General features: G+C 35.2%; 1 protein-coding gene across 3 annotated transcripts in view; it reads left to right on the top strand.

Moving 5' to 3' along the window:
• Larp4b (La ribonucleoprotein 4B) overlaps nucleotides 1-27610 on the top strand; it is a 101317-nt gene that overhangs the window by 48674 nt on the left and 25033 nt on the right. For 2 of the 3 annotated variants that reach the window (XM_078023132.1, XM_078023131.1), the window contains 8 exons: nucleotides 6164-6242; nucleotides 7815-7951; nucleotides 14944-15047; nucleotides 19114-19224; nucleotides 20450-20503; nucleotides 20591-20800; nucleotides 25007-25113; nucleotides 25600-25851. In XM_078023132.1, coding sequence (XP_077879258.1) covers nucleotides 6164-6242; nucleotides 7815-7951; nucleotides 14944-15047; nucleotides 19114-19224; nucleotides 20450-20503; nucleotides 20591-20800; nucleotides 25007-25113; nucleotides 25600-25851 — 1054 coding nt within the window. Of the gene's footprint in view, nucleotides 1-5156; nucleotides 5188-6163; nucleotides 6243-7814; nucleotides 7952-14943; nucleotides 15048-19113; nucleotides 19225-20449; nucleotides 20504-20590; nucleotides 20801-25006; nucleotides 25114-25599; nucleotides 25852-27610 lie in introns of those variants that run through there. The other variant, XM_078023133.1, reaches the window with a different exon arrangement.

The following is a 27610-nucleotide window of genomic DNA, read 5'->3' as shown; positions in this document are numbered from 1 at the left end:
TAATGTCCTTGGGGGTCGTCCATATTATAGCATGGGTTCGAATTTTTTCCTTATTCAATAATTGCTATTTTATGTAAATACCACATTTGGCTTATCTGTTTTTCCACCTGGAGTTGCTTCCATCTTGTAGCTATTGTGAAAAATGCTGCTACTTTTATAGGTGTACAAATACCTCTTGGAGATCCTGGTTCAATTATTTTTTTGTTTTGTTTTTTTATAAAGCAAGGTTTACTTAAAAAGAGGTAACATAGATTTCTTCTGGGAACGAGAAGGGGGTCATAGCTGATATCCTGGTATCCTCAATTATTGTTGATAACCAGAAGTGGAATTTGTTGATCATATCATAATTCTATGTTTAATATTTTGAAGAACTACCATATTCTTTTCCATAGAGGCTGCACTATTTTAAATTTCCACCAGTGGTGTATGAGGTTTCCATTTTCATAAATCTTTGCCTGTTGTTTTTTTGTTGCTGTAGAATTTTAGGAGGTCTCAATATATGCTAGACATTAATTCCTTATCAGATAAATAATTTGCAAATATTTTTTTTTCCATTCTGTGGGTTGCCTCTGAAATTACGTTACTTTAGAGTTACTCCTCACTTTTTTGCATGTGGATACCTACTTTTCCTGGCACCATTTATTGAAGAAACTGTCCTTTCCCCATTGAATGGTCTTAACATCCTTAAAAATTATTTGGGCTCTTTGTTCTGTTCAGTGTATCTGTCAGTGTATCTTGTTTTTATCCCATTACTTCCTCAACAGAGGTGTAGACACAGTGGGAAAAGTGTAATCTTTTCAACAAATGGTGCTAGAATAGTTTGTGTATCCATATGCAAAAATAGAGATAACTTTCAACCATATCGCACATGGTATACAAAAATTAACATGAAATGGATAACAGACCTAACAAACAAAACCTAAAAAATAAAGGAAAACCTTTGTGACCATGGGTTAAGCAAAGGTTTCTTAGGTACAACACTAAAACAAAGACCCATGAAGGAAAAAAAATGATTAATTAAACTTTGTAAAACATTGTTTAGTTTCTGCTTTTCAGAAGATACTATCAGGGAAAAAATGAGTATGGTGACTCACCTATATCATTATAGATTAGGAGAATGTATTTGTAAATCACAGATTTGATAAGGGTTTTTATCCAAAACATAAACTGATAAAATTCAGTAAAATAACCCAATAATAAAATGAACAAATAGACAGCACCAAAAACACAGGCATATGCAAGCATGTTTGAACTTTGTGTTCTTGAAAGTTACTGTTCTGTCCTAACAAGTGAAGAAGCTAAGAAAGGAGAGAAAAAAAAAAATCTCTTATTAGAAGAAATGTGTGATCACAGGGTAAACCAACTGCCTACAAAGTTGAAAAAGACAGAGAGGTGAATAGAGAATCAACAATTTACTGAGCAGAAACCTCTCTGCAGGAACCTGAGCCAAAATAGGAAAACCTGAATTATAACCAATGAGTTGCTAGAGCCACGGGGTGGACAAGACTGAGTTAAAGACCACTTAGAGGCTCGGTCAGAATGAGGTCCCATAATTTTTATAAATTTTTACTTCCTGGAGTCATCCAGATACTTAGGGAGGGGAGGGGATCTAGTTTTTCTGGCAGGAGAAAGGGGAAAAGGAACCATTTTAAATTAAGACACAGCATTCTGTTCATCTTAATTAGCATGAGCCCCAGGACAGACTACTTCAAATCTAGTTTTTTCTGTCAACATCTTACATTAATATATTTGTCACCAATACTAAAACAAGAGCGATACCTATTACCCCGATGGCTTTTTTCTGTATCAGAATCCTAGGATACCATTTATATTTAGTTAGAACACTTCCTTAGGCTTCTCTTGGCCTGAGTTCTCAAACTTTCCATGTTTTTGGCAGTCTTGAAGGTTTGAGTACTGTCAAGTGTCTTGTAGAATACTCTTCTGTTGGAATTTTTCTGATGTTTTTCTTATCATAATGTTTGTATTTGGACTAGGGAGGAGGACCACAGAGGTAAAGCACTATTTTCATTATATCATATCAAGGGTACACACTGTCAAAGGGACATGTCTTGATCACCTGACTGAAGTAGCATTTGTCATTTCTGAACTGTAAAGCTACCCTTTGGTTTCTTTCTTTCTGTATTCTACTGTTAGGATGGAAGTTCCTCTGCATAGAGAAAACTTAAGGAATTTATGGTCTTCTTCTATAAAAGCAGAGTCTAAATAAATTGTTTGAAATTCTGTACATGGGTGATTTGTTTCTTCTTTATTTATTTATGCATCTATTTACTTGTATCAGTATGGACTCAGAAATGCTTATTCTGTACTTGGGTAATTATCCAGTAGTATTTTATTGCTCAAGTTGTTATGGCTTTGGCCTTTGGGAAACTCTTAGTTGGCTCCATTTGACTATTCCTGTCAATGTAGGACTTTTTGGGTTTTTTTGTTTTTTCTTTTCTTACTACAATCAGCAATTTCTCCAAGGATCCCTAGTTCTTTGTATGGGAGAATGACATTAGAACCCATACCCTGGGCTCCAGGCATGTTCTCTTTTTGTCTCACATATTCTTTGTTCTTCATTTCCCCTTTCCATTAGATAGGCTGCTGCTTTTGTTGTTGTTTGTTAAACCAGGAATTGAACTCCGAGGTACTTAACTACTAAACCACTTCCCCAGCCCCTTTTTATTTTTGGATCTTGCCAAGTTGCTGAGGCTGGATTTGAGTTTGAAATCCTCCTGCCTCAGCCTCCTAAATCCATGGGATTGCAATTGAGGGATTATCTCGACTGGCTGGATTAGGTTTCTTTTACTTCAGTTTGTTGCTTGAGTGGTTCTTTGGTTGGTGTTTATACAGAGTCTCCCTTCAGGCCCGTGTGTACCACTTTACATGGAACGCAGGAACCACCTTGCCTTGGTGCTTTTATCACTGTTCCATGTTACAATTATATTTATTATAAACTGGTTTTTAATTTTTTAAAAATATTTGTTTTTTATTTGTTTTATTTTTGTTTAAAAGATAGTAATTTGCTAAAGAGATCTTAAATAGTATTAAGATAAAAAGCTTACATGTTTACATATGTAGTTACCATCTCTGGTATTCTTTGTTCCCATGTACATACAGGTTTTTCTCTTTATCAGTGGCTTTGAGCATTTTGTAACATTGTCTCTTGTTAAATTAAGCTATTTGAAATTATCCCATAATTTATTTCTTATATCGCCCCCTCTGTCAATTATAAAAATTGCATTTATTTTGAGAAGTTCCTATTGCTGAGTCTTCAAGTTTACTAGTCTTCTATAATGTCTGATCTCTTAATTTCAAGTATTTTTAATATCAGATATTATAGTTCTCATCTTTCATGTTCTGTTTGGTCTAGTTCTTCTCTCAAGGTAGCGGGTTAAGGTCACCAGAAGGTTAATGCACATATTCTTGGTGCTCAGGGTTTCATGTCCTTTGTTGCCTGATGTCCCCTGTCTGGAAAATTTTATTTGTTTTGTTGTTATCATTGTTGTTTTTAAAAGGAAAATAAATCCAGTCTCTGGAAGCAGATGATCTGGTGTCTGCTGACACCACCCAACCTTGCAATCTCTCAAGTGAGCCCTCCTTTTCTACATTATCACAAACCTCGATCCTTTGTTTTGTCTACAGAGTCATGGATTTCTTTATTGCTGGATCATTTCCTATCATTGTAATGCAATTTCATCACTTATCTGAAGTGGAACCACCCTAGACAGCCCATCTTCCCCCAGCAGGATGCTTCAAAACAGTTTTCTCTGCTGGCTGCCCCCACATCCTTATCTCCTAGGCAGTCCCTTCAGGCAGACAGTTGTCTTTTCAGCCCCCAAATTGCATTTGTCAAGCTCTGTAGTGATCCTCGTATGGTCAGATCCAGTAGTTAATTCTCATTATATACTTACCTAACATTACCATGTCTTTTTTTATAGCTGCAGATCCTTCATATGAAACGATTTTTTTCTCTCCTCTCAGCTCTCAACTTGCTGTTCTGCTGATACTATTCTTGACTTTTGGGCAGCTCCTCTGTGTCCTTTGGCCTTCCTCCTCTTACTTTCTACTGGAGGTTGGAGTGCCCTGGGTGTAGATGTTGGTACTCTTCTCAATTCCACTCTTGACCTAAGTACTATCTGTATTTTGAGTCCTAAATGGTGTTGTCTCCTTAATTATTGTGTTAGCCTCCCAACTGGTCCCCCTTTTCCCTCTTATACCTTTCACAGTCAACATGCGCCATCAAACTGAAGAGGTCTTTCCAAAATGTCATTTCTGACCACCATTTGACCCAGCTATCCCACTCCTCAGTCTATACCCAAAGGACTTAAAAACAACAAATAGTAATAGTAATGCAGCCACATCAATATTTATAGCAGTTCAATTCACAAAAACTATAGAAGCAACCTACATGCCCTTTAGTAGATGAATGGATAAGAAACTGTGGTACATATACACAATGGAGTATTTATCAGCATTAAAAGAGAATAAAATCATAGCATTTGCAGGTAAATGGATGGAGTTGGAGAATATCATGCTAAGTGAAGTAAGCCAATCCCAAAAAACCAAAGGCCAAATGTTCTCTCTCTGATAAATGGATGCTGATCCTCAATTGGGGGTGGGGTGTGGCATGGGAAAAGTAGAGGATTTGTGATTGGGCAAAGGGCACACAGGGGTAGGAGGGAGCATGGGGCAGGAGAGATGGTAAAATAATTAATTTTAAAAAATGTCAGCTCTGAATTGGTGTCCTATTAAATTCTGACATCCTTCTTGATCTGATTCATAGGTCCACTTTGTGACCTCACTTACCAGGTTCTCTCACTCTGCTTCTCAGTTACCTTTGCCTCCTTACTATACCTTTGCCTCCTTACTATCTGTTGACTCTACCCCTCTAAGGTCCCTGTACCTGCCCAGTTTAGAACTCACTTTCCACTGCCTGGCACATTCCACATCCTTCCCATCAGATCGGATGTCACTTCCCATCTAGATCAGCATCATGCAGCTCTGGCCTCTTATCCTGGTTTGTTTGTGGGTTTCTATCTCACATTATGTTGGGTAGTTATTTATTTAACTACCTATTGTCTGTCTCTCCCTCTGGAATGTTGGCCTTACACAAGCAGAGGCCTTGCCTTATTTGGACTGAATTCACAGTTCCTGCAACAGATCCCAGTATGCAGGAGATACTTAGTAAGTATCTCTTAAATATGGAGGATGGGATGTGAATTTAGATGGAATGACTAGGAGAAGCCTCTGAATGAGGGAATGATAGGTTATTTTTAGTTTTCATTTTCATGTCTTGTGGTTTCCTTTATTTTGCTTTTGGTTGTTTTAGCAGTTTTGTTTTCTTTTTGCTATTGAGAGTGGATTTTGTTAAACCTCATTATATAATAGTGACCTGAACTTTCTGTCCGTTTGTTCTAAATGCCCCTGCTTTGTTTTTTCTTTTTCATGCTCTTTAACATAAATCTTTCAAATTACCAATGTCTCTTATGTTATTCTTGCACATATATGGTTGGAACATAATCACATATATGATTGACACATAAATTAACCAGGCTGATTTATATGGCAGCATATGAAAAATCTTAGTGTTTTAGCACTCCAGTTCTTTTCATTTCAACATTATTGAAACAACCTGTGTCCAGAGTGTTGCAGGTGGTGGTGGAGTGTCTTGGCCTAAACCTGGGTTCGCTTCAGTAGAAGGCCATGATCTATTGCCTGGTGTGGTCTATGACCATACACACTTAAGTCACCTGTCATACTGGCTGACACCTTCTCATAAGCAACTTGTCTGGGATTTAGAATGAACTTTTATGTCCTTTGAGTGTCTGATTTGTTTAGTATCATCTGACAAGAACGTGACAGTTTCTCACTTATTGCTTTGCCTATCTGGAAATTTAAAGGTGAATTTAATGCTCTAGTGTAGAAGCTATTTAATCCTTAAATTGTGATGTTTTAGATTTAGAGGGAAGAGAGAGGGAGACTGTTTTGTTTACATGATTTACCCTTTTCTAATAGGTAAAATAATAGAAGTCTTCTTTATTTCATGCATGGGTACAAGTGTGTAAATAAGTATATTGAAAGTACTAGAACTGCCATACTAAATTATCAGGTTGGAAAATTTTAAGCTATTTTTCCTGAATTGATTATTACTTTTATATAGGAGGAAATGAGTCTCAACCAGAAAGCCAGGAAGATCCCCGGGAAGTACTTAAAAAAACATTGGAATTCTGCTTATCTAGGTAAGACTAGTTTTTCTAGTACTGAATATCCCTGCTGGTATGTATTATTTATTATCTATAAATGTGATTTTACATAGAAGACCATGTATATACTAAAAGATATGTGTGAATACTCTGTGTGTGTGAATTAGATATCTAGAATAATGAGTAAATAGACTTTTGGCATGTTAGGTAATTGATCATAATCCTCAGGTCAGTGGTCTCCAGAGTTGGAGCCTCAAATTCATCTTCTTAGCTATTTGAAATAAAGATTCCTTGACTTCCTACCTGCTCCCTCCTTGCCCCCATGCCACTGCATCAAAGTCTCAGGTAGTCTTAGAATCTTGAGCCTCAGTGAAGTCTGAGAGCAAATTTCCTATGTTGTCACTTAGACTGTGCCAGACATTGCAATAACAAATTGTTATTTACATAGCACTCATATGTTTACTTTTGTGGGTTCCCCCTCCAAATAATACCTTTCATAGTGAAACATAGTAGCATCTTTAAAGCTCAAACGGCCAAAACTAGATGTAAAGGATTTGAGTATGAGATAACTGATTGGCCATGTGTAAAAACTTTCTTTCAGTTTGATTTTTCAAGTGTTCTCTCAAGCCCTGAGGAACCCATGGAGTTGTCTGATAAAGGGGCACTAAAAGATAGCAGGATTATGTGAGATTGAGGGAGGGAGGGACTGTGCTGGGCTTTCCTTTCACTTCCATTTTATCACAAATTAGGAGCATTGAGTATATTGTATAGTGGCATAATTTAAGAACAAAAGATGGAGTAAAATTTGAAAAACCTATGTCTCTTTTACTCACAAACCTTTATCTAGCCTTCATGAATCTAGAATCACCCACATCTGTGCAATGGCTAGGTGAGATGAGGGATAGAAGAGTATTTCCCTCACAAGGGACATTGTAAGAAGAGTCCTATGAAATCCATTATTGTGCTTCAGTTATGAGGTGTTTTTGAGGGCCTTGCTCATTATATCACACATTGTCTGTTTCCTGCGAATTCACAGGAAACATTTAGCTGTGACCAAAATACTAGGAAGTTGTTCATCTTAACCTGAACTGCAGATTATTTGTGGCTTACCTTTTGACCCTGTGCATGAAGTTATACTGATCCTGTTTTCTTCCTTTTAATTCTGGCTGCTAGGAAGCCAGAGCTGGATTTGCAGCTTCTCTAGCAAGTATCCAGATTTTATAGCATGCATTTTGGGTACTGACTTTATCTTGGCCTTTATATGTATATTTTCCTTGTTCATTCAGCTAGATTTCCTTAGCATAAGAAGAAGAAGAAAAACTTCTGTGTGTATTTTTAATAAATTACTCAAAAACTATTTAGAACAAAGATAAGCCATAACTACATTTCAAGAATAATTATCTGCTCTATCTTTTGCTCTATCTCTCCAAGTGTCTTGGAAAAAATAAACCTATGGACAGAGAAAGAGCAAATAACAGATGGGAGGCCCACATCCAACCCCAAAGTCGTACCATGCCACATTTGTACATCTTGTGAAACTGATATTGCACTAGATGAAACTTCTTTTTAAAGGAATATCAATTAAAAGAGATTGTTTTCTTTCAACAGGGAGAATCTTGCTAGTGACATGTATCTCATATCGCAGATGGATAGTGATCAGTATGTGCCAATTACAACGGTAGCTAACCTTGACCATATCAAAAAACTCAGTACTGATGTGGATTTAATTGTTGAAGTGCTAAGATGTAAGTAAATGACAATTTGAAATGAATTACACTTGTTTTTACACCGTTTGTCTGATCGGGGACTCTTTACATCTACCAGTCACCAAATGGTACTTTTTGGGAAATCAAATATTCCTTAGCCTTTCATTCCTTTCTTACTGGTCCCAATAATGGAAACACTGAATTCATAACAAAATCTCAGTCTGCTTATTTATCATCTGAAGGAGAAAATGAATTTTTTAAATGGAGATTATAAAGACAGCTGTTGCATTCATGAAAACAAAGTACTTAAAATAAAATACATTTTAATTAGCATTTTGGCCACAAAAAGAGTTTCTTTCAAATTTCACTTCCATAAGTTCCTTGTTTAAGTTTTGATGAAACATTGTAGCATTTTTCCTTAAAGTATATTCTGAATGAAGTCCCCCCCCCCCAAATTTGGCAGCATCAAATGTATAAACATTACATCAGTTAATTATAGGAATTTCAGGAAATGTAGATATTATATTCAATGTTGGCTTGTTGTACGAAATTGTAGATTGTGTTCTAGTTTGCTTTGCACATTTAAAGCTTCTATAACCTGTTTTATTTTTTAAAAGAAGAAAAACAGCCTTTATGTAGGCATAAGTGACTTGGAGTGTGCATATTCAAAATGTATACTCAATCAGTTTTGAATGAATGTATTGCTGAAATCATAAGAGAACACCACTTCCCCTATGTTCCCTGAGTTTCTGGAGCCCTGGTGATTCCTCCTGCCTAAAGGCAGATTCCTTCATTATTAAGTGTGTGATATTTTGAGCTCCTTTTGAACTGGATTAATTATGGAAATTCACATTTTATACTGTAGCTACAAATACCAGGTGAATGGTTCCTGTAGTTTCCCTCATTAGACTCAACTTGATGGGTGTCCTTCACAGTGTGAACTGTGCACAATTCCTCTCCCACCACTGCATACATATCTTTGAATGATTGCACATTGCTATGCCTGAATTAAAGCTTTGTTTCTCTCACTATCATCATGCCTTTTCATTACTTACACTTCTGTAGAGGCAATTGTTTCCACCTTGTCTCTGTCCCTGTGTACTGAAGATACAGTCAGTGCACATATTTTTTTCTTGTGTGAGTTTGACTTTACAGTATTGTAAAAAGATGAACATCTTAACCTTTGAACTAGTAATTTTATTTTCTAGTCACAAGTAAAAGTTTTGTTTTCTGTTTTTCTGTTGCTTTATAAAAAATGAAGAAATTGGCTAACATTATTACCATTAACTGTGAGTTCTGAATGTCACCGTGGTGATGTTTTACTTCCCACTTTTGCCATTTAGAATAGAAATCCAATTTTTAATCTACTTTACAAGGCCAATAACTTTCTTGTACTTGTCTGTACTCTGTTAAGTCTTTTGATTATTCTTAGGTATCCCATATTTAATTATTCCTCTTGAGTATACAGTGCAAACTCTGTTGCCCCTTTGAAGGTAATTTTTCAGTTGTAATGTTACTTTTTATCCATTTCAGTTTAGCACTTTATTATCTAATGTTCTTTTTCATTCAGTTTTTGAACAGAAAGAAATGTGCACATATCTTTGTGATCAGAATATAGTTAGAATATTACATCCATTGTAGTTCTAAAGAGGGTGACATAAATAAGCCCTCAGAAGCCTTTTTTCATCTTATTGTTATCCTCAAAATATTTAGCAGAGTCAGATATACAGTGGACACTTTAAAATTATTTCATTTGAATTTGAGTAATATAACATTGTTGTTATTTAGATAAAACTAATTTCTAAACTATTTCTGTGTCATAATACACACAGTACATATCACAGTGTATCTGCTTCAAATGTTTTGTTTTACAAACCCATTTTGGTTAAAATTGTCAACTTGAAAAAAAGCACCAAAGTACTTGTCATCAGAAGAAACAACATTGTGTTCTGTTCCTGTGGTATGTGTTAGAACCAAAAAGTGAGTTGGAACTACATGTTTTCAAGAAGAATAAAATTTTAAATCCATAATGTGATTTAAAAGCATATTTCCAAATATTTACATGATATCAAGTGTATAGATATTGGGTATGTGTAAAACAGAGCTCTTTTTCTATGGAATCAGTTGCACATGATAATAGTATAAAATCCTGAATAAGAATGAAATTTCTAATTCACGGTAAAATGTTATAGAGGCACATGAATTAGGGAAGGGAGAGGCACTGAGGGTTTCATTAGTATTTATTTTATTGTCGTTTTTTGAGGTAGAATTTACCATAAACTACACATGTTTAAGTGTACATTTGATAAGTTTTGACATTTGTATACTCATGAAATTATCACTATTGTATCTCCATGACTCACCAGAGGTTCCCTCCATTCCCTCACTAGGTGCTCTGGTTGCATTCTATTGATTTGTTTGCATTTTTTTTAATATGTGTTTTTTATATGTAGGTGGACACAATACCTTTATTTTGTGTTTTATGTGGTGCTGAGGTGCGAACCCAGTGCCTCATGTGTGCCAAACGAGCATTCTATCACTCAGCCCAAGCCCCAAATTAGTTTGGATTTTAATAGAATCTATTATGTAATTTTTTTTTTTTTTTTTTGAGGAGCAATGGCTGGCTTTATTTACTCAGCATAATTGTTTTGTAGTTGAGTATATCAGTAGGTCATTGCTTTTTATTGCTGATCAGTATTCCATTGAACTGGAATTGACAATTGGTTTATTCACCCACTCATTGTAAGATATTTAGGTTATTGCCACATTTTGACTAGTATAAGTACAGTTGCTCTGAACACTTGTGTAGAACTGTATTAACATGTGCTTCCCTTACTCTTGGGTCAATATCTGGGAGTAAAATGTCTGCATTGTGTGTTAGAGTTATAATTAACTTTGTGGACCCACCCACTTGTTTTCCAAGGTGGTTGGACCATTTTACAGTTGGATATCACCAGAAGAGATAGAAGCTGCAGTTGCTACATATCCTAACCAACACTTGAATACGCTCATTTTAATTTTAGATGTTTAGTGGTATCTCACTATGGTATTAATTTCTATTTCCTTACTGGTTTTTTTCCTTTACTATTTAGTGGGGTTTTGTTGCTGTTGTTGTTTCATTGTTTTGGGTTTTTTTGTTTTGTTTGTTTTTGTGGTGCTGGAGATTGAACCTAAGCCCTTGTGTATGTATGGCAAGCACTCTACCAGCTCTATCCCCTGCCCAGTGTTTTTTTTAAAATATACTTTATTTTTCAGAACAGTTTTACTGTCACAGCAAAAGAAGGTACAGTATAAATAACAAATAACATCTCCCACCAAAGTGATAGCATGTATTACAGCTGATGAACTTATATTACCATACCATTACCACCCAGAGTCAATAATTTACATTAGGGTTCATTCTTGATGATATATTTTATGGTTTGGACAAATATATAATAATAATTATTCACCATTATAGTATCATACAGAACAGTTTCACTGCTTTAAAAATCCTCTATGCTTTGCTTATTCATTTTCTTCCTCCTGAACCCGTGTCAATCATTAATCTTTTTACTATCTCCACAATTTTACCCTTTTTAGAATATTTTAGGGTTGGAATCATACAGTGTTTTATATACTGTATGATGGGTTTCTTTCACTTGATAATATACAAATTTCCTCCAGGGATTGATAGCTCATTTCTTTTTAGTGCTGAATATTATTTTATTGTCTGAGTGTACCACAGTTTATCCATTCATCTACCAAAGTACATCTTGGTTGCTTCCAGGTTTTAACATTTATGAATAAAGCTTCTATAAATGCTTGTGTACAGGTATTTGTGTAGATTCATGTGGTTAGAATATTTAGTTTTATAATAACCCACCCAAATTACTTTTTCTTGAGAATATATTCTCTCATGATTATTAGCCATCTATCTGGTGAAGTGTCTTTTCAGGTGTTTTGCCCATTTTAATGGTATTGTTCCTTTTTGATTTTTAATTTTTATTTATTTAGTTAAGTTAGTTGTAGTTGGACACAATACCTTCACTTTATTTATTTTTTTTTTACATGGTGCTGAGGATTTTTTTTTTTTATGAGAGAGGAGAGAGAGAGAATTTTTAATATTTATTTATTTATATTTTAGTTCTCGGCAGACACAACATCTTTGTTGGTATGTGGTGCTGAGGATCAAACCCGGGCCGCAGCATGCCAGGCGAGCATGCTACTGCTTGAGCCACATCCCCAGCCCTGGTGCTGAGGATTGAATCTAGCACCTCATGTGTGCTAGGCGAGCGCTCTACCACTGAGCCACAACCTCAGCCCCCTTTTTTATTTTTAAGCTTTGAGTTCTTTATTTTAACAGTCCTTTATCTGATGTGGTTTTTGCAAATCTTTGCTCCCAGTCTGTGACTTGGCTTCTCGTTTTCTTGACATACTTCACAGAGAAAGTGTTTTAAATTTTACTATAGTTCTGCTTATTGGGTAGTTCTTTTTTGGATAATGTCTGGTGGTGTGTCAAAAAGGTCATTGCCAACCCCAGTTTATCTAGATCTCACCTATGTTTTCTTCTAGGATTTTACACTTTACATTTAGGTCTGTGATCCATTTTGAGCTAATTTTTGTGATAAGATTAAAGTCTATATTTACATGAAAAAAATTTTTTTTTTTTGCATATGGATGTTTAAATGTGAATTATATGTATTCTTTCAGTCTGTCACTTTTTTGTTCTTGTCTTTTGAAATACGTGTGTGTCTGTGTTTTGTCTTTTAAGTTCTTCCTTTCGGTGGTATACTTATGTTATCTTTGCCTAGTTCCAGGTTACAAAAGTTTTCCATAAGCTTTATAGTTTTAGGTTTAAGATTTGGATTTGTGTTTGTATGTGTGTTTAAGTTAGGTTTTGTACATTGTGTGAAGCATTGATCTAATGTGCAACTGTTCCAGCACCATTTGTTGAAATGACTTCTTTTCCTACTACATCGCCTTGTGCTTTTGAATTTTAGAATCATCATTGTAATTTTTCAGAAAGGCTTGATGGGTTTGTACTGGAATTACAATTGATTGTCAAAATTTGCTTGAGGAGAATTGATGTATTACCAATATTGACTTTTCCACTTTATGAACACAAATATCTCTTCCTTTATTTAGGTCTTTTAAATTGTTCCTAGCAATGTTTTACAATTTTTAATATATAGATCATGAATCTTTTATCAAATTTATAATTACTTCACATTTTTTATTATGATATTTTTAGTTTCTAGTTTGATGCAAGTATATAGAACTACAATTCACTTATATATAAATTTTGTAAACTAACTAAATTCAAGTTTTTATGAAAATTGTATTAGATTTTCTCTATAGGTAAACTTGTCTGTGAATGCCTCTTTATGTCCAGTCTGGGTGCTCTTCATTTCTGTTTCTTGCATTATTGCATTGGCTAGAAGATCTAGTACAGTATTGAATAGAAGTAGGGAGAAAGACATTCTTGCTTTGCTCCTGTTTATGGTGTGTGGGGGAGTCATTTCAGGCTTCTTGCCTTAAGTGTAAGGCTATTTCTAGGTTCCTCACAAGTGACATTTATCTGATTGAGGAAGTTTCCTCTGTTTCTAGATGGCTGAAAATTTTTTCTCATAAATGAATGCTGGATTTTGTTCATTACTTTCCCTACATCTCTGTGATGGTTGTATTTTTTTTAACTCATGAATGGTGATTTCGATTGCTTGATTTTTTTTAATTGATAAGCAAAAATTGCCTTACTGAGAAAACCCCATTTTTATGATTCATTACATTTTTATATATTGTTGGATTCAAATTGCCAGTTCTTGAAGTGTTCATGAGGAATACTGGCCTGAAATATTTTTTTCATACTGTCTGTTTAGTTTGGGAGTCAGAATTATTGGTGATTTGTGTCTTGATGGTGGTAGATATCCCTGAGTCTAGATTGTGACCATAATGTGCTGTAATTGGAATTGATACAAAATAATTTCATAGAAGTGACACGAAAACACAAACTTGACCAAAAAGGGTGCACATAAAAACTGGTGAAATCTGAATTAAGCCTGTTCCTTGGGAGTATTGCACCAACATTGGTATCTGTTATGGTTTGGATATGAGGTGTCCTCCAGAAGCTCCTGTTGATGCAGGAATATTCAGAGGTGAAATGATTGATTTGTAAGAGCTGTAACCTAATCAGTTTGAACGGACTGTAGGCAAGTGAGTTACAACTGGAGGAAGTGGGGCACACATACACATTTCTGTTTGCTTCCTGACCTGATCATGAGCTGAACAGCTTTCCTTCGATGGGCCCTTCCCTTCCCCTTCCCATTTGCTTCCTCACCTTTGGAAGCAAATAGAGCAGTAGAGTTGGCCATCTGTGGACTGAACTCTCTGCAGCCATGAGCCTCAAATAAACTTCCTTCTCCAAGTTGCTCTAGTCAATGTTTTGGTCACAGCATGGAAGGGGGCAGGGAAGCTAACACCATTTTTGCTGAGACACTACTAGAGTTATTGCAAGATGTTAACATTAGGGAGAATTGAGTGAAGGATGTGTGAGAGCTTTCTGTAAGATTTAGAATATTGCAAAATAAAAAGTTACAATCAGACAATATTTTAGGGACTTATAGAAAGGAGGAAACCATTAATCCTGTGTTTTAATCTACTAATATTTTAGCTGCTGCTCTTTCTTTCATAGTGTTAGATACATTAAACCACTTGTAGGACTTAAAATTTCCATGTTTCTTCATTTTGAAAAATTTAAATACAAGGTTGATTTAAAACTTTTTGATAGCCCAGTTTTGTTGTGGCTAGAGCACTCGCCTAGCACATGAGGCCCTGGGTTCCATCCTCAGCACCACATACAAATAAATAAATAAAGTAAAGGTATTATGTCAACTACAACTAAAAAATAAATATAAAAAATAGATAAACTAACAAAACTTGTGGTTTTCCATTGTATACAGGTTTCTTCAATGTGTTTAGTAATATGGTGTGATATTTTCCAATTAAGTGGCATGTTTTAATATTTATGGGTTTTTCCTCCCACCCCTTTACAGCTTTACCTTTAGTACAAGTGGATGAGAAGGGAGAAAAAGTAAGGCCAAATCAAAATCGTTGCATAGTAATCCTGCGTGAAATCTCTGAATCTACCCCTGTGGAAGTAAGTGACTATTCCTCTCATGAGTACTTGGACATTTTCCTGAAGGTTTTTGGTGGTTTTGATTATTTTTTGTCTATGTGTTTAGGAGGGCTTATATTTAAGAATAGATAGTAAACAGTTAACACTTTTCCTAGGATTTATACACTCTGATAGTTATGATGTGCTTTCCTCGTAGAAGGAACAATCCTCAATTCTTTTAATCTCAGCTCCTTTACACACTTTACATTAAAAAGATAGGGTTTGTATATTTCAATATTTATAAGTTAAAATGAGTTTAAATATTTAATAAGAAATAATGATAAACCCCAAATTAAGATACAGGGCACTTTTATGATAAATAACTATTTTAAATAAATATTTTATAAAGAGGGAGTTGTGAAGAGATCCCTGAGCACCATTGATGTTGCTGCTGAATCCAGGCTACTATGCCCACTTTTTTATTTGCCAGTGAATTTCCACCATCAGTGCAGATGTCTTCAGAGTAAAAAGGCAAAGTCATCTTTGTTCATGAAAATGGAATGTGAAGATCATCATTAGAGAAGCAGTGGCTTGGGGCAGTAATTTTAAGGAATAAATCATAATATTTAATAGTTTTAAAATATTGAAATCGACTGATTTGCATTGCTATAAAATCTGTTACTTCTCCAAATGGTTAACTAAGCTGCACTGGTGCTAGGGATAGAGCTCAGTGATAGAATGCTTTCCTAGCATGCATGAGGCTCTGGGTTTGATTCCCTAGCACAGCAGAAAGAAAAATAAATTGCAAAGACAAGGATTCCAAAAAGGTTGTAGGTGTAGGGTAAGAAATCATATTACTTTTTAAAAAGGTTTTTTTCTTAGAGAAAGTTTACTTTCTGTTTCACCAAGATACTTAAACTAGTTGTATGTTGTAAAGTTTTGAATATGAAGGACTATCATATTATTATTATTATCATTATCATCATCTAGATACCTTTGTTAGCTCAAAAAATATTTAAAACATAGATCCTGTTCTTCAAGACTTGAAATGCTTACATAAATTGTAACTGAATAGAATTTTCTACAGTTAGCTGTAGACATTGATCTTGGTATCATTTGTATTCAAAACTGTACTCACTTAAATAAATCTGTTGTCAAAGTTTGAGCAAAATTAAGAGAGAAGGCTTGGAAGAAACCTTGTGAAAATTATAAAGTTGAGAAATAAAGAAGGAAAGTAAGTAGTCCAAAACAATTTGAATAGGAAATAAGTTTCTAAGGATTGTATGATGCAGAGTCCATCTCTTGATGCTTAGAAGTATGGGGTGGTAGTTTCTAGAAAGTTGTCTATTCCTTAAATGTAACCAGATGCTTCTCACTGATTAGAACATTTGAAATCTTGATCCAGTGTTTCGTTATATATATATGACAATGGAATGCATTACAATTCATATTACACACATAGAGCACAGTTTTTCATATCTCTGGTTGTATACAAAGTATATTCATTCCATTTCATGCCTTCATGTATTTTGGATAATGATGTTCATCACATTCCTAACATCATTTCTAACCCCATGCCCCCTCCCTCCCCTTCCCACCCTTCTGTTTATCCAATTTTTATAAAATAGTTTAGAGAGAAATCTCACAGAGGCAGAAGAATGAACCACTCCAATACAGTATTGACAACCTAGTGGTACTAAAGGACTATTGGTTGAGTTTAAAAGTAGTAATACTAACTTATGTTAGTCAAGTATGACTTCTGCATTAATGTATTAGTTTTCTCTTTTAGCCAAAAATTATTTATCAGGTGTTACATATCAAAATAGGTGTACAATTCTAGGAAACAATTTTTATAGTCATTTGATTAATTTCTTTACTTTGTGAAGGGTTTACTGGCTAGTAATTTTTTAATGAAATGACCCTATTTTACCTTTTTATTTTTCTCCGGAGTCTACTTTGTGTGGTATGAATGTAGCCATTGCAGTTTTCATTTATTATTATTATGGTATGTCATCTCCATTTGTATCTTTTACATTTAAAATGAGTTTCTGGTAAGCATTGCATAGTGGAGTTTTGCTTTTCTTACCCAATCTGAAAAATTTTTGCCTTTTAATTATGAGTGTATCCCATTTATATTTAAATGATTAATGATGCTGCTGGGTTTAAAATTGTCATTTTACTATTTCCTTTTTGCATCTGCTGTTCTTTGTTTTCTTTCTTCCATCCTCCAACCCCTTTTTGGCTTACTAGATATACGTGTTATTGTTGTGTTTGTATTTTTTTTTGTTATTGTTTTAGCTGTAGTTGGACACAATACCTTTTTTATTTATTTATATGTGGTGCTGAGGATCAAACCCAGGGCTTCCCATGTGCTAGGCGAGCGCTCTAGCACTGAGCCACAACCCCAGTCTGATATACGTGTTTTTCAGTGCTTGCTTTATGGTTTATCAGCATTAAACTTCCTAGAGTGTACCCTTAGATTAATGTAATACTAATTTCTTTTTAAAATAATATTCTTCTGATTTTGCACCTTTAGCCCTGTACTCTTGTTTTGCACTTTAATTCTGTGTGGCCATAAGCCCCACAATACATTGTTATGTTTGCTTTGAACAATTTAGTTTTCTTTTAAGGAGATTAAAAATAATAAAAAAATGTTTTTTATTTATCTAATATTTGCCATTTCTAGTGCTTCTCAATGAGTCTTCCTTTTTTTTAATCTTCATTCCTGTGTGATAAATCATCTTTCTCTGTGTGACTTGTAGATTTTATCACTGATTTTAAACAATTTGATAGCAGGTAACCTTGGAAAAGCTTTCAGGTTTCTTGTACTTATTGAGGCATTATTTTTCATGTGTTCTCTCTTTTCCCTTTTTTTTCCTTCAGAAAGTATCTCAGTAGCTGTTAATCCTCTTTATTGGACTTTTCATTTCAGACATTGTTTTTTTCATCTCTAATTCGGGTCTTTTAAAAATTCCTCCATATTTCCATTTAGCATTCTCAGCCCAGGTTTTGGAGCATATAAAATATATAATCAGTAACTGTTTTATTGCTTTTGTCTACTAATTCTGTCATATGTGTCACTTCTAGATTTAATTTGATCTGTTTGATTTTAGGCCATATTTTTCTATTTCTTTACATGCTTATTAGCTTTTTAATGAATGCCAAGCATTTTGATTTTTACTTTACTGGGTACTGAATATTTTTGTGTTCTGATAAATATTGTTGATTTTGGTTCTGAGATGCAGTTAAATTACTTGATGATGGCATGTTCCTGTTGTCCCAACTACTCGGGATCTTAGGCAGAATTGCTTGAGTGATCTGCCAACCTGGGCAAAATAGCAAAACCCCATCTCGATTACTTTGAACCAATTTGATCCTTTAGGAATATTAGTAAGATGGAATCAGAGCAGTCTTTTCTCTGGGGTTCATCTTTCCCCACTGCTGAGGCAGTGCTTTTCTGAGTACTGATTTTCTGTGAATTTGGGACAGTTTTCCACTCTGACTGGTGAGAAGGCAAATTTTTCCCTGCCCATGAGCTCAGTCTGGGGTTATTCCTTCTGATCATCACAGGTGGTATTTTAAGCTCAAGCTGAGGACCTGGAGAGAGTCCTCCATGGAGCTCTGGAATTTAGGCATGAGCTCAACATTCTAAGGGTCACCTTGTTCATGTCCCCTCTCTCAGGGACTCTTCTCCTAGAATACCTGATGGCCAATGCTGGAAAACCCAATTTCATTTGTAATTGTTTATATCATGTCATATCTTGGCCAGCAGCAAAAATTGAGCTAATATTTTTTAGATTTTAAATTAACTTTTTTCAAAATAATGTACTTATTATTATTAGCCTGGTAGTTAAAATGGTATCTTATCTTTCAAATTAATTTAGCATAATGATATCTTGGAAGCAAGAAAGCTGTCAGTAAATTGTGTAACTATGTTCCTGTGTCATTGTGGTCCTAATTCTGGAAGCTGCACTGAACCCATTATCCTTTTTTGAAAAGAGATTTACCAGGCCTCATCTCATGTTGAACTGTGCTTAAGAGAATGCTTTTTTTAGTGAGACAAAAAGTGGCATAGTTGAGAATTAATATCTAACCTCTCTTCCTGTAGGAAGTAGAAGCACTATTTAAAGGAGATAACTTACCGAAATTTATAAACTGTGAATTTGCCTATAATGATAATTGGTTTATTACATTTGAAACAGAAGCTGATGCACAGCAGGTAAGTTCTCTCTTTGATCTCCCTGTGAAGTACATAGTTTACCAGTAATTTAATATTAGTACAAAGTGAGAGTAAATTTGGGCATTGAGGTTATTATATCATAGTGTTAAGTTTGGATATAAAGTGCAGACAAAATCGAGTTGTATAAACCTAAACTGGATGTTCTGTGGATAGATTATATAGCAATATAGAAAGCATGTGACATTATGGTCTAACAATATTGTAAGATCAGCAGCTTAGGAAAATTAGTTGCATCTAGGTAAAGAAAGGTTTTACTGTTTGGAGAGATTTGAACCTAACCATAGTCTTTCAGTGGGCTTACCTGTGCTATAAATAAAGTGCTTTCGTAGGCACTTGTGGAGTGTTAGCACCTTGAAGGAGACATGCTGAATTAAGGGACTTATATTTCTTTGCTCTTAAAGGAGACTCTTGTTTGAGGGAAACAAATTTTCCAGAGTTCAGTATTAAATATTGCAGCCTCTACTGGAAGTCCAAAAGAGAAAATGCAGAAAGCTAAAGATAGGTTTTAACTGGATAGAAGGAGAGAAAGAGGAATGGGAAATTGGAAGCACTATGCTTACAGAACAGAGTGCTGCTGACCTGCTTGGAGAACATGTTGGATGAGCTTGAATGGGAATATGTGGATCCTTTGGACTTATGTAAGGGACTTGATATAGATCTAATTTGGAGAAGGGACAGCTATACATAAATAATGACTTTCTAATATTTTAGTTTTCATCTTTTTAATATTTATTTTTTAGTTATAGATGGACACGATGTCTTTATTTTACTTTATATGATGCTGAGGATTAAACCCAGTGCCTCACACATGCTAGGCGAGTGCTGTACCTCTGAGCCACAATCCTAACCCTAGTTTTCATCTTTTTTCCCTCTGTTTAGAATTTCATTTCCTGAATTTCATGTTTCTGATTTCAAATGGGATTAATATTAGGAACTTTGTATTTAGTATTCTTTATTTCCTCCTAGGTCTTTGATAGACTTTAATGGTTTCAATTCTTGTAAAATTGGTATATATCTTGTTTATGAGAATTTTGTGTAGTGGTTCCATACTTGCTGAGGTTATTTTAAAGGATTTGTGACCCAAAGAGGATAAAGAATCATTATTATTGCTCCTGTTTATTATCATAGAATCCTTTTTTTAAGCTATTGAATTAACTATTAGTTCATGTTATTTATAAGACTAATTGGATGATTTTGCCCTTAGGCTTATAAATACCTGCGAGAAGAAGTAAAAACTTTTCAAGGAAAGCCAATTAAGGTAAGCAAGACCAGTTGATTACATTTTCTTTGTTTTCTAATCATTGTTCTTAAGCATTGTAATAGAAACTTAAATATTTTCAAACAGGCACGGATAAAAGCAAAGGCAATAGCTATAAACACGTTTTTGCCAAAGAATGGATTTAGACCTCTGGACATGAACCTTTATACACAGCAGCGTTATACAACATCATTTTATTTACCTCCAGTATACAGTCCCCAGCAACAATTTCCTCTGTACAGCCTGATTACCCCCCAGACATGGTCAACAACACATAGCTATCTTGATCCACCCTTGGTAAGTCTTTTTTTTTTTAACAGACATTTATATTGTACATAGACACTCCACTGGGTACTTTGAAAGTTTAAATGCCTTATCTAATACAGAAATCAGATATATATGCAGTTTGTTGTAATAAAGCAGATCTTCAGGCTATGCTGTAAATTTTAAATTTATTTGATGATATAGTCAGAACTATCTGCACAAAAACTTTGAAACACTGTGACTGTGATCCTTACCCAGTCTGCATTTCTTCTCCTGTAAAATGTAGAATACAGTGAAAACTCTGGTATAACTCATGTCCCTCTGAGCATAGAGGGAAATGGCAAGGGGGGAGCTGTTCAGGAGATAGGTATTTAAGTGAGTTTCTACTAGTCTGGAACAAGTGGAATATATGCTTTCTTGCAGAGTTTTTTTTTTTTTATTTTTTTTTTAGTTTTAGGTGGACACAATGTCTTTATTTTTATGTGGTGCTGAGAATCGAACCCAGTGCCTCACACATGCCAGGCGAGCACGCTACCATATCCCCAGCCCTTGCAGAGCTTTACTTTACTTCTTACACCTGCCTCAGAGTTAGTTGACATGATTAATTTTTACAGATACTGGCTTGTGGTAAGATCTGTGGTTAGAATTCATAAGTTTGTAATGGATCTAGTCATTTTTCTTTGGCCGTTACAGTTTAACTAGAGATGGCTAGAAAGATCAGCTGTTCCTAGTTGGAAATTAGCTTGAATTTAATTGCATGGGATGCAGGAAAATCAGCAATCTGTGATAAATGTGCTTGAAGTTGAGGTCTGGGTAAGAAAAAGAAGGTAAGTTCCTATATTGAAGGTTTGCATGGGGTAGGGATACAGATTCATTTAGTTGGAATGAGAGAGGTAGAGCGACAGAATACATAAAAGTTGAGTTAGTAACTTTGAAAAGAGTTTGTATCTAGGATATGGCTGTGGACCGGGTCAGGGAGAGACTGGGTAGTACTCAAGGTCAGATGGCTGGGAGCCACTTACTGGCAGAAAAACTGAGTACATGTGAAAGAAGGGAACTTGAGAGAACTCTTGTTTCAACTTTAATTGCTGATACAGTGAAAGATGAAGATCTATGGGGAAAAACCTCAGTCTTGAAAAGACAGATTTTCCAAGGAGGTGATAATTGCAAAAAAAGGTCACATATAAAATACCATCAGTTAAGAACTTTATAGGATATTATATTGTCACCTAAATTGAGCCTCTCTGTTGGGCATGAGTTTTGAAAAGGGATCAAAGATAAGGAAGCTTCAAGAACAAAAAACATGCACAAAAGCATGCAAATAACTATGGACCAGATTGTTTCTGAGCAAAAGTATAGTCTGGGCTCAGGAATCTGGGAAGCAAGGCTGGTAAGTTATGCCAAACTATAGTGTTCTTACATAGTGTCCTGAAGCATGTGTGGACTTTGACCTTCTGGGAAGTCATCTATGGTTCTAAGCAAGGGAAATGAAATCATACTCCATTTAGAAAATAGCTTTTACAACCTGTAAAGGATATACAAGGATAGTTGATTTATGAGAAGAGGGTCTTAAAGGGGTTGACCTGTTAGCCCCCCAAATTCTAGAACTTCTGCAGCAAAAGAATGTTTATGCAAGTGGCTAAAATTCAAAGTTACTTCTTTTTTGAACAAATCCTAATGGGAAAAAGATGCACTACTTTTAAAAATATGGCTGCATCTATAAAATAGATATATAGTTGTTCTCCCTCTACCCCCCAAAAAAATATATCAAAAAAGAACCTTAGAGGAACTACACTGCTTAGACTCTCCCTAAGTCCTCCCCAAATGTGGCCAACACCATGCTTGTCAGACTCAGTTCTTCCTGTAGTCATTCCCTTTCTTTAGTTATATTCATCTGCATCTGGACTGAACCTTCTTGGAAATCCTAGGTCATTTATGGTCTTGACTGGTGTTTTCCACTCGGGCTGCTTTTTTAAAGATGGCAATATGGATTGTGCACAGTACGTGAGCTCAGTCCTTTTACCAGTACTCTTTTACTTGCTCTGAAACATTGTGACACTGGAGCAAAAGAAAAGAGATGGTGCCTGTTTATTCTCAGCAAGTTATGAAACAAAATTATTTTATTAAATTAAAACTATTAAATTTTTTTGTTAATCTGTTTTATTTTAGGCTCCTAAGCAAAATTACTCGAAATACCAGAGTTCCATGTGTAAAATTACATATGTGAAATAATTAGTCTTTACTGGTCTCCCTATGATTTAAAATCTCCAAAATCTACCTATTCTGGAATGATATCTGTTTTTTGTTTTATTTTTGGGTGGTGGGTACGAGGGATTAAACTCAGGGGTACTTGACCACTGAGCCACATCCCCAGCCCTGTTTTGTATTTTATTTAGAGATAGGGTGTCACTGAGTTGCTTAGTGCCTCACTTTTGCTGAGGCTGGCTGTTTTAGTCAGCTTTTTCAATGCTGTGACTAAAGCAACTGTGAGGAGGAAAAGTTTCTTTGAGGGCTCACAATACTCCTGGAGGCGAGGCTGAATATCCTGGCAGGAGAGTGGCAGAGGGAAGCAGCTCATATCAGGAAGAGGAGAGAGACTCCAGCTCTGGATACAAAATATATACTACATAGCCCCACTCCCAGTTAACCACTTCCTCCAGCCATACCCTATCTGTCTCAAGTCACCACTCAGTTAATCCCATTAGGGATTAATTGACTGGTGGTTAAGACTCAATCCAATCATTTTTTTCCTGTGTGCCACCACACCCAGCTGGAATGATATGTTTTTAAATAGTTTTTTAAATAGTCAATTTTATTGATTGAAGAATTTTTCAAGTAGTGATTCTACTTTATAAGTTTTAAGTATTTCTCTTGTTGCATTTTTCTTTAAATCAGTAAGTGATAAACTATCTGTAATACCCTTTTTCTCTTACAACTTCAGTTAGCTCTAGAGAAAATCATTTGTTCTTTTTCTTTTCTGTTTCCCTTTTTATCAAACATGGAAGGGGCTATACATATTTCAGTCAGTTCAGTGAAATTTTTTAAGAATGGGAGCCAGGTGCAATGGCGCATACTTGTAATCCTAGCAGTTTGGAAGGTTGAGGCAAGAGGATTGTGAGTTCAAGGCCAGCCTCAGTAATTTAGTAAGGCTTCAAGCAACTTAGACCCTTTGTCAGATTTTTAAAATAAGTAAATTAAAAGGGCTGGAGACATTGCATTTGGCTAATAAGCAACCCCTGGTACCTAAATAAAGGAAAATAAAGAAAAATTAGAGTGGGGACTGGCAAGCTCCAAACAGCTAATGCCTTTGAAAGAATGTCATTCATACAGACTATTTGAGGCTGTGGGTCCAGAAGCCAGAAAGTTAGTGATCTCTTTTTATCAGTTTTTCTTTTTTCTTTTGAAGAACTATTTCAACAGTAAGTTTTATTTTTGTGTATTCAAATCAGATATTTGAATAATTGGGTTATGTTTAAAAATCTGTGATTAATATTTTTAACCTTTTAGGATTATATTTAAGATTTTATCTGTAAAAGGCTCTATGACTACAGTCTTTATAATTGTCTTCTGAGTTTTACATCAGTATATTAATATGTCGGGTGTTACCTTAAACTGTGACTTGAGGAATAATTATTAAGGATCTGAAAATATGCTGTTCTTCAGAGCAAGACTTGCATGGAGGTAAAGGTTAAAAAATTGTACTCTCAAGGGCTGTGATAATGAAGTAAGCAAAATTAGAGTAAGTATATGAATGCTCCTAAGATTGAGAAATTTGATTATAAGATTTTGGGGAGGAAAGAATTGTTTACTTCTTGCTGGGATTGGAGGTAGTATTATAATTATTAACCCTTAGGTCAAGCATTTGGATGTTTTCAGATAATGTCTGTGTCTAAGACTCCAAGTGATCTTGGGTAAGGTTCTGTCCTCACCTAGTGTCAGTTTTACATGTGTGAATTGTCTTCCTCATTAAATTCTCATAAACATAAACTGAGATGATGCAGAAAAAGTTCTTAGCACCAGTCTAATTGTTGTGAGCACTCAATAAATATCAGCCTTTGGTAATAGTCTTGCAAGATGCTTTTCTTAGTCCACAATTATTTTTAGGTATAATATGGAGCTTACTTACCATCTCTGACAACAGGAAGAAGTGACCTCGGTTGCCCCAAGATATGATAATATAAATCAAATTGAAGTTAATTTCATGACATGTTTACTTTTTTTGTTTGTTAATTAATTTAGGTAACTCCATTTCCAAATACTGGATTTATAAATGGGTTTACGTCTCCGACCTTCAAACCTGCAGCATCTCCTCTGACTTCACTTAGACAGTATCCTCCTAGAAGCAGGCAAGTTCCACGCATGATTCAGACGCTTATGAGCTTCATGTTAACTGATTTTTTTTTTTTTTTAAGTAAGAAAGGTATATTTGCCTTATATGTTAAGGGGTAAATTTGACCACTAGAAATGCTCATCAGAAATAAAACTAATGAAAATATTCAGCTACAGTCTGCAAAACTTAAACACCAAAATTGGTTGCCTGCATAAAGGAATAGATTGTCTTCAGAGAAGGCCTTTGAAATAACTGTGCCATGTGTGCCTGCTTTTTAACTTTGTCCTGGACTTAGAGCAGAGCAGGGCCTTGGCACATGATTACATTATACTGTGTGTGTGTGTGTGGGTGTGTGTGTGTGTGTTGTACATTAACTGTTCCAAATAACATTTTTTATATTTGTTAAGTAGAGAACAGATTTTAGCTTAGCTGTTTGGCTTTAAATGCTTGTTAAATAATGCCTTGTTTTATAACTCAGCATGTACAAACATTCCATTTACAGGAATCCTAGTAAATCTCATCTGCGCCATGCAATTCCTAGTGCAGAGAGAGGACCCGGACTACTGGAAAGTCCATCAATATTTAACTTCACCGCAGATCGGTTAATTAATGGTGTTCGGAGCCCACAGACAAGACAAACAGGGCAAACTAGAACTCGAATACAAAATCCTTCAGCTTATGCCAAGAGAGAGATTGGAACTGGGCGTGTGGAGCCAAGTAGTCTTGAATCCTCTCCTGGTTTAGGGAGAGGAAGGTAAGTCGTTACATATGATGCTGAAAAGATACTGTGTGTCAGTGAGGCTTGGTGGCATACCACTGGTACTTCCTGTCCCAGCTACTTCAGAGGCTGATGGAGGAGGATCACAAGTTCAAGGTCAGCCTGGGCAGTGTAGCAAGACACTGTCTTAAAATGGTTTTTTTTTTTTTAAACTTTAAGGGGACTGGTGATATAGAGCACACCTGGGTTTTGTCCTTTTTATTATATCTTAAAATATTAATATTTTAAAATTTCTTAAATATAGATGTTTTATAATTATTTTCTATATCTCAGAAAATTAAACTGAAAACTATAAATATTAAAGGTTTGTATACTTGCTGTGATAATTGTTAACTTTTAGAGCAGAGGATTTAAATGGTTTGTGTGTGTATATGTGTAGTATGAAATTTTATTCCATGAGAACTGCAGATGGAATTGAACTCTTCTAGGTTGCAGTCATCACTTGTAGGGAGTTTAGAGCTCTGCAGTTCTCAGACTCCAACTGTATGCCTACAGTCTCACTGTGGTTGTTGTCTTTGTCCCATGGGCTTCTTGATTGTTCCCTTTCCACCTAGCAGTGGCTTAGAGTTGACACATACTAGAGTTTGATATTTAAGCAAACCAGCATTTAAATTCTATTCCTACTAAATTTAACTATCAAGAGAAGCTGTCATGGTGAAGTGATGTCTGTCTATTATACATTTTCATACTGGGACAAATAGTCTCATGCTCTTGGTACCTCAGTGTCTTTTCATTACCTGGGACTCTTACCATGAATCATGAATGAAACACCTTCCTTCTCCCTGTTTGCATGATATAGCTTGATATCTTTCTTTCTCTCTCTCTCTCTCATTCTTTTTACATATACATACTTCCCTCTATGGAGAGGTGAGGTTAGAAAAGGTGAAGGTGGAGCCTGGAGTTTGCCTCCTATATAGTATTAACTAGGGCAATTCATCTCCTTAGTTGCTAATTTGATAGGGACTATCATGATTCTTTTCTGATGAATGATGAGCAAACAATTCATCCTTCCTGAGCCTTTCTTTTTCTTTTTTAAAAATATTTTTTAGTTGTAGGTGAACACAATACCTTTATTTTATTTATTTATTTATATGTGGTTGTGAGGATAGAACCCAGGGCCTCACACATGCAAGGCAAGTGCTCTACCACTGAGCTACAACCCCAACCCTGAGCTTTTTCTTTTAATCTACCTTGAAAAGTTTTAAGTGAAGATGTTTCTATGGTTTCCCTAAACAAAGTTTATAGTACAATGACTGACATACAGAAGCTCTAAAAGTGTTGGTTCCTATTTCTTCCTGGTACAGTAAAGGCACAGCTCCAAGATATTGCAGGTTTGGTTACATGCTACTGCAGTAAAGCAAAAATTGCAACGAACTGAGTCACAAACATTTTATTGGTTTTCTAGTACATATAAAAGTTATATTTACCCCATGCTCTAGTAGTATAGTAAGAGTACAGTACCATCTGTCTTAAAAAAAAGAAATGTATATACCTTAATTTAAAAATACTGTTTTGGGGCCTGGGGTTGTGGCTCAGCGGTAGAACGCTTGCCTAGCACATGTGAGGCCCTGGATTCGATCAACCACATAAAAATAAATAAAATAAAATATTTGTCCAACTACAACTGAAAAAAATTAAACAAACACTGTTTTGCTTAAAAATGCTAATAATAATCATCTGAGCCTTTAATTAAAATTCCAATCTTTTTGCTGGTGGAGGATCTTGCCTCCATATT

The sequence above is a fragment of the Ictidomys tridecemlineatus genome, chromosome 10 (genome assembly GCF_052094955.1).
Source record: "Ictidomys tridecemlineatus isolate mIctTri1 chromosome 10, mIctTri1.hap1, whole genome shotgun sequence".
Taxonomy (NCBI): Eukaryota; Metazoa; Chordata; class Mammalia; order Rodentia; family Sciuridae; genus Ictidomys; species Ictidomys tridecemlineatus.
The sequence above is the reverse complement of the archived record's forward strand: the minus strand, read 5'-3'. Positions and strand labels throughout refer to the sequence as shown.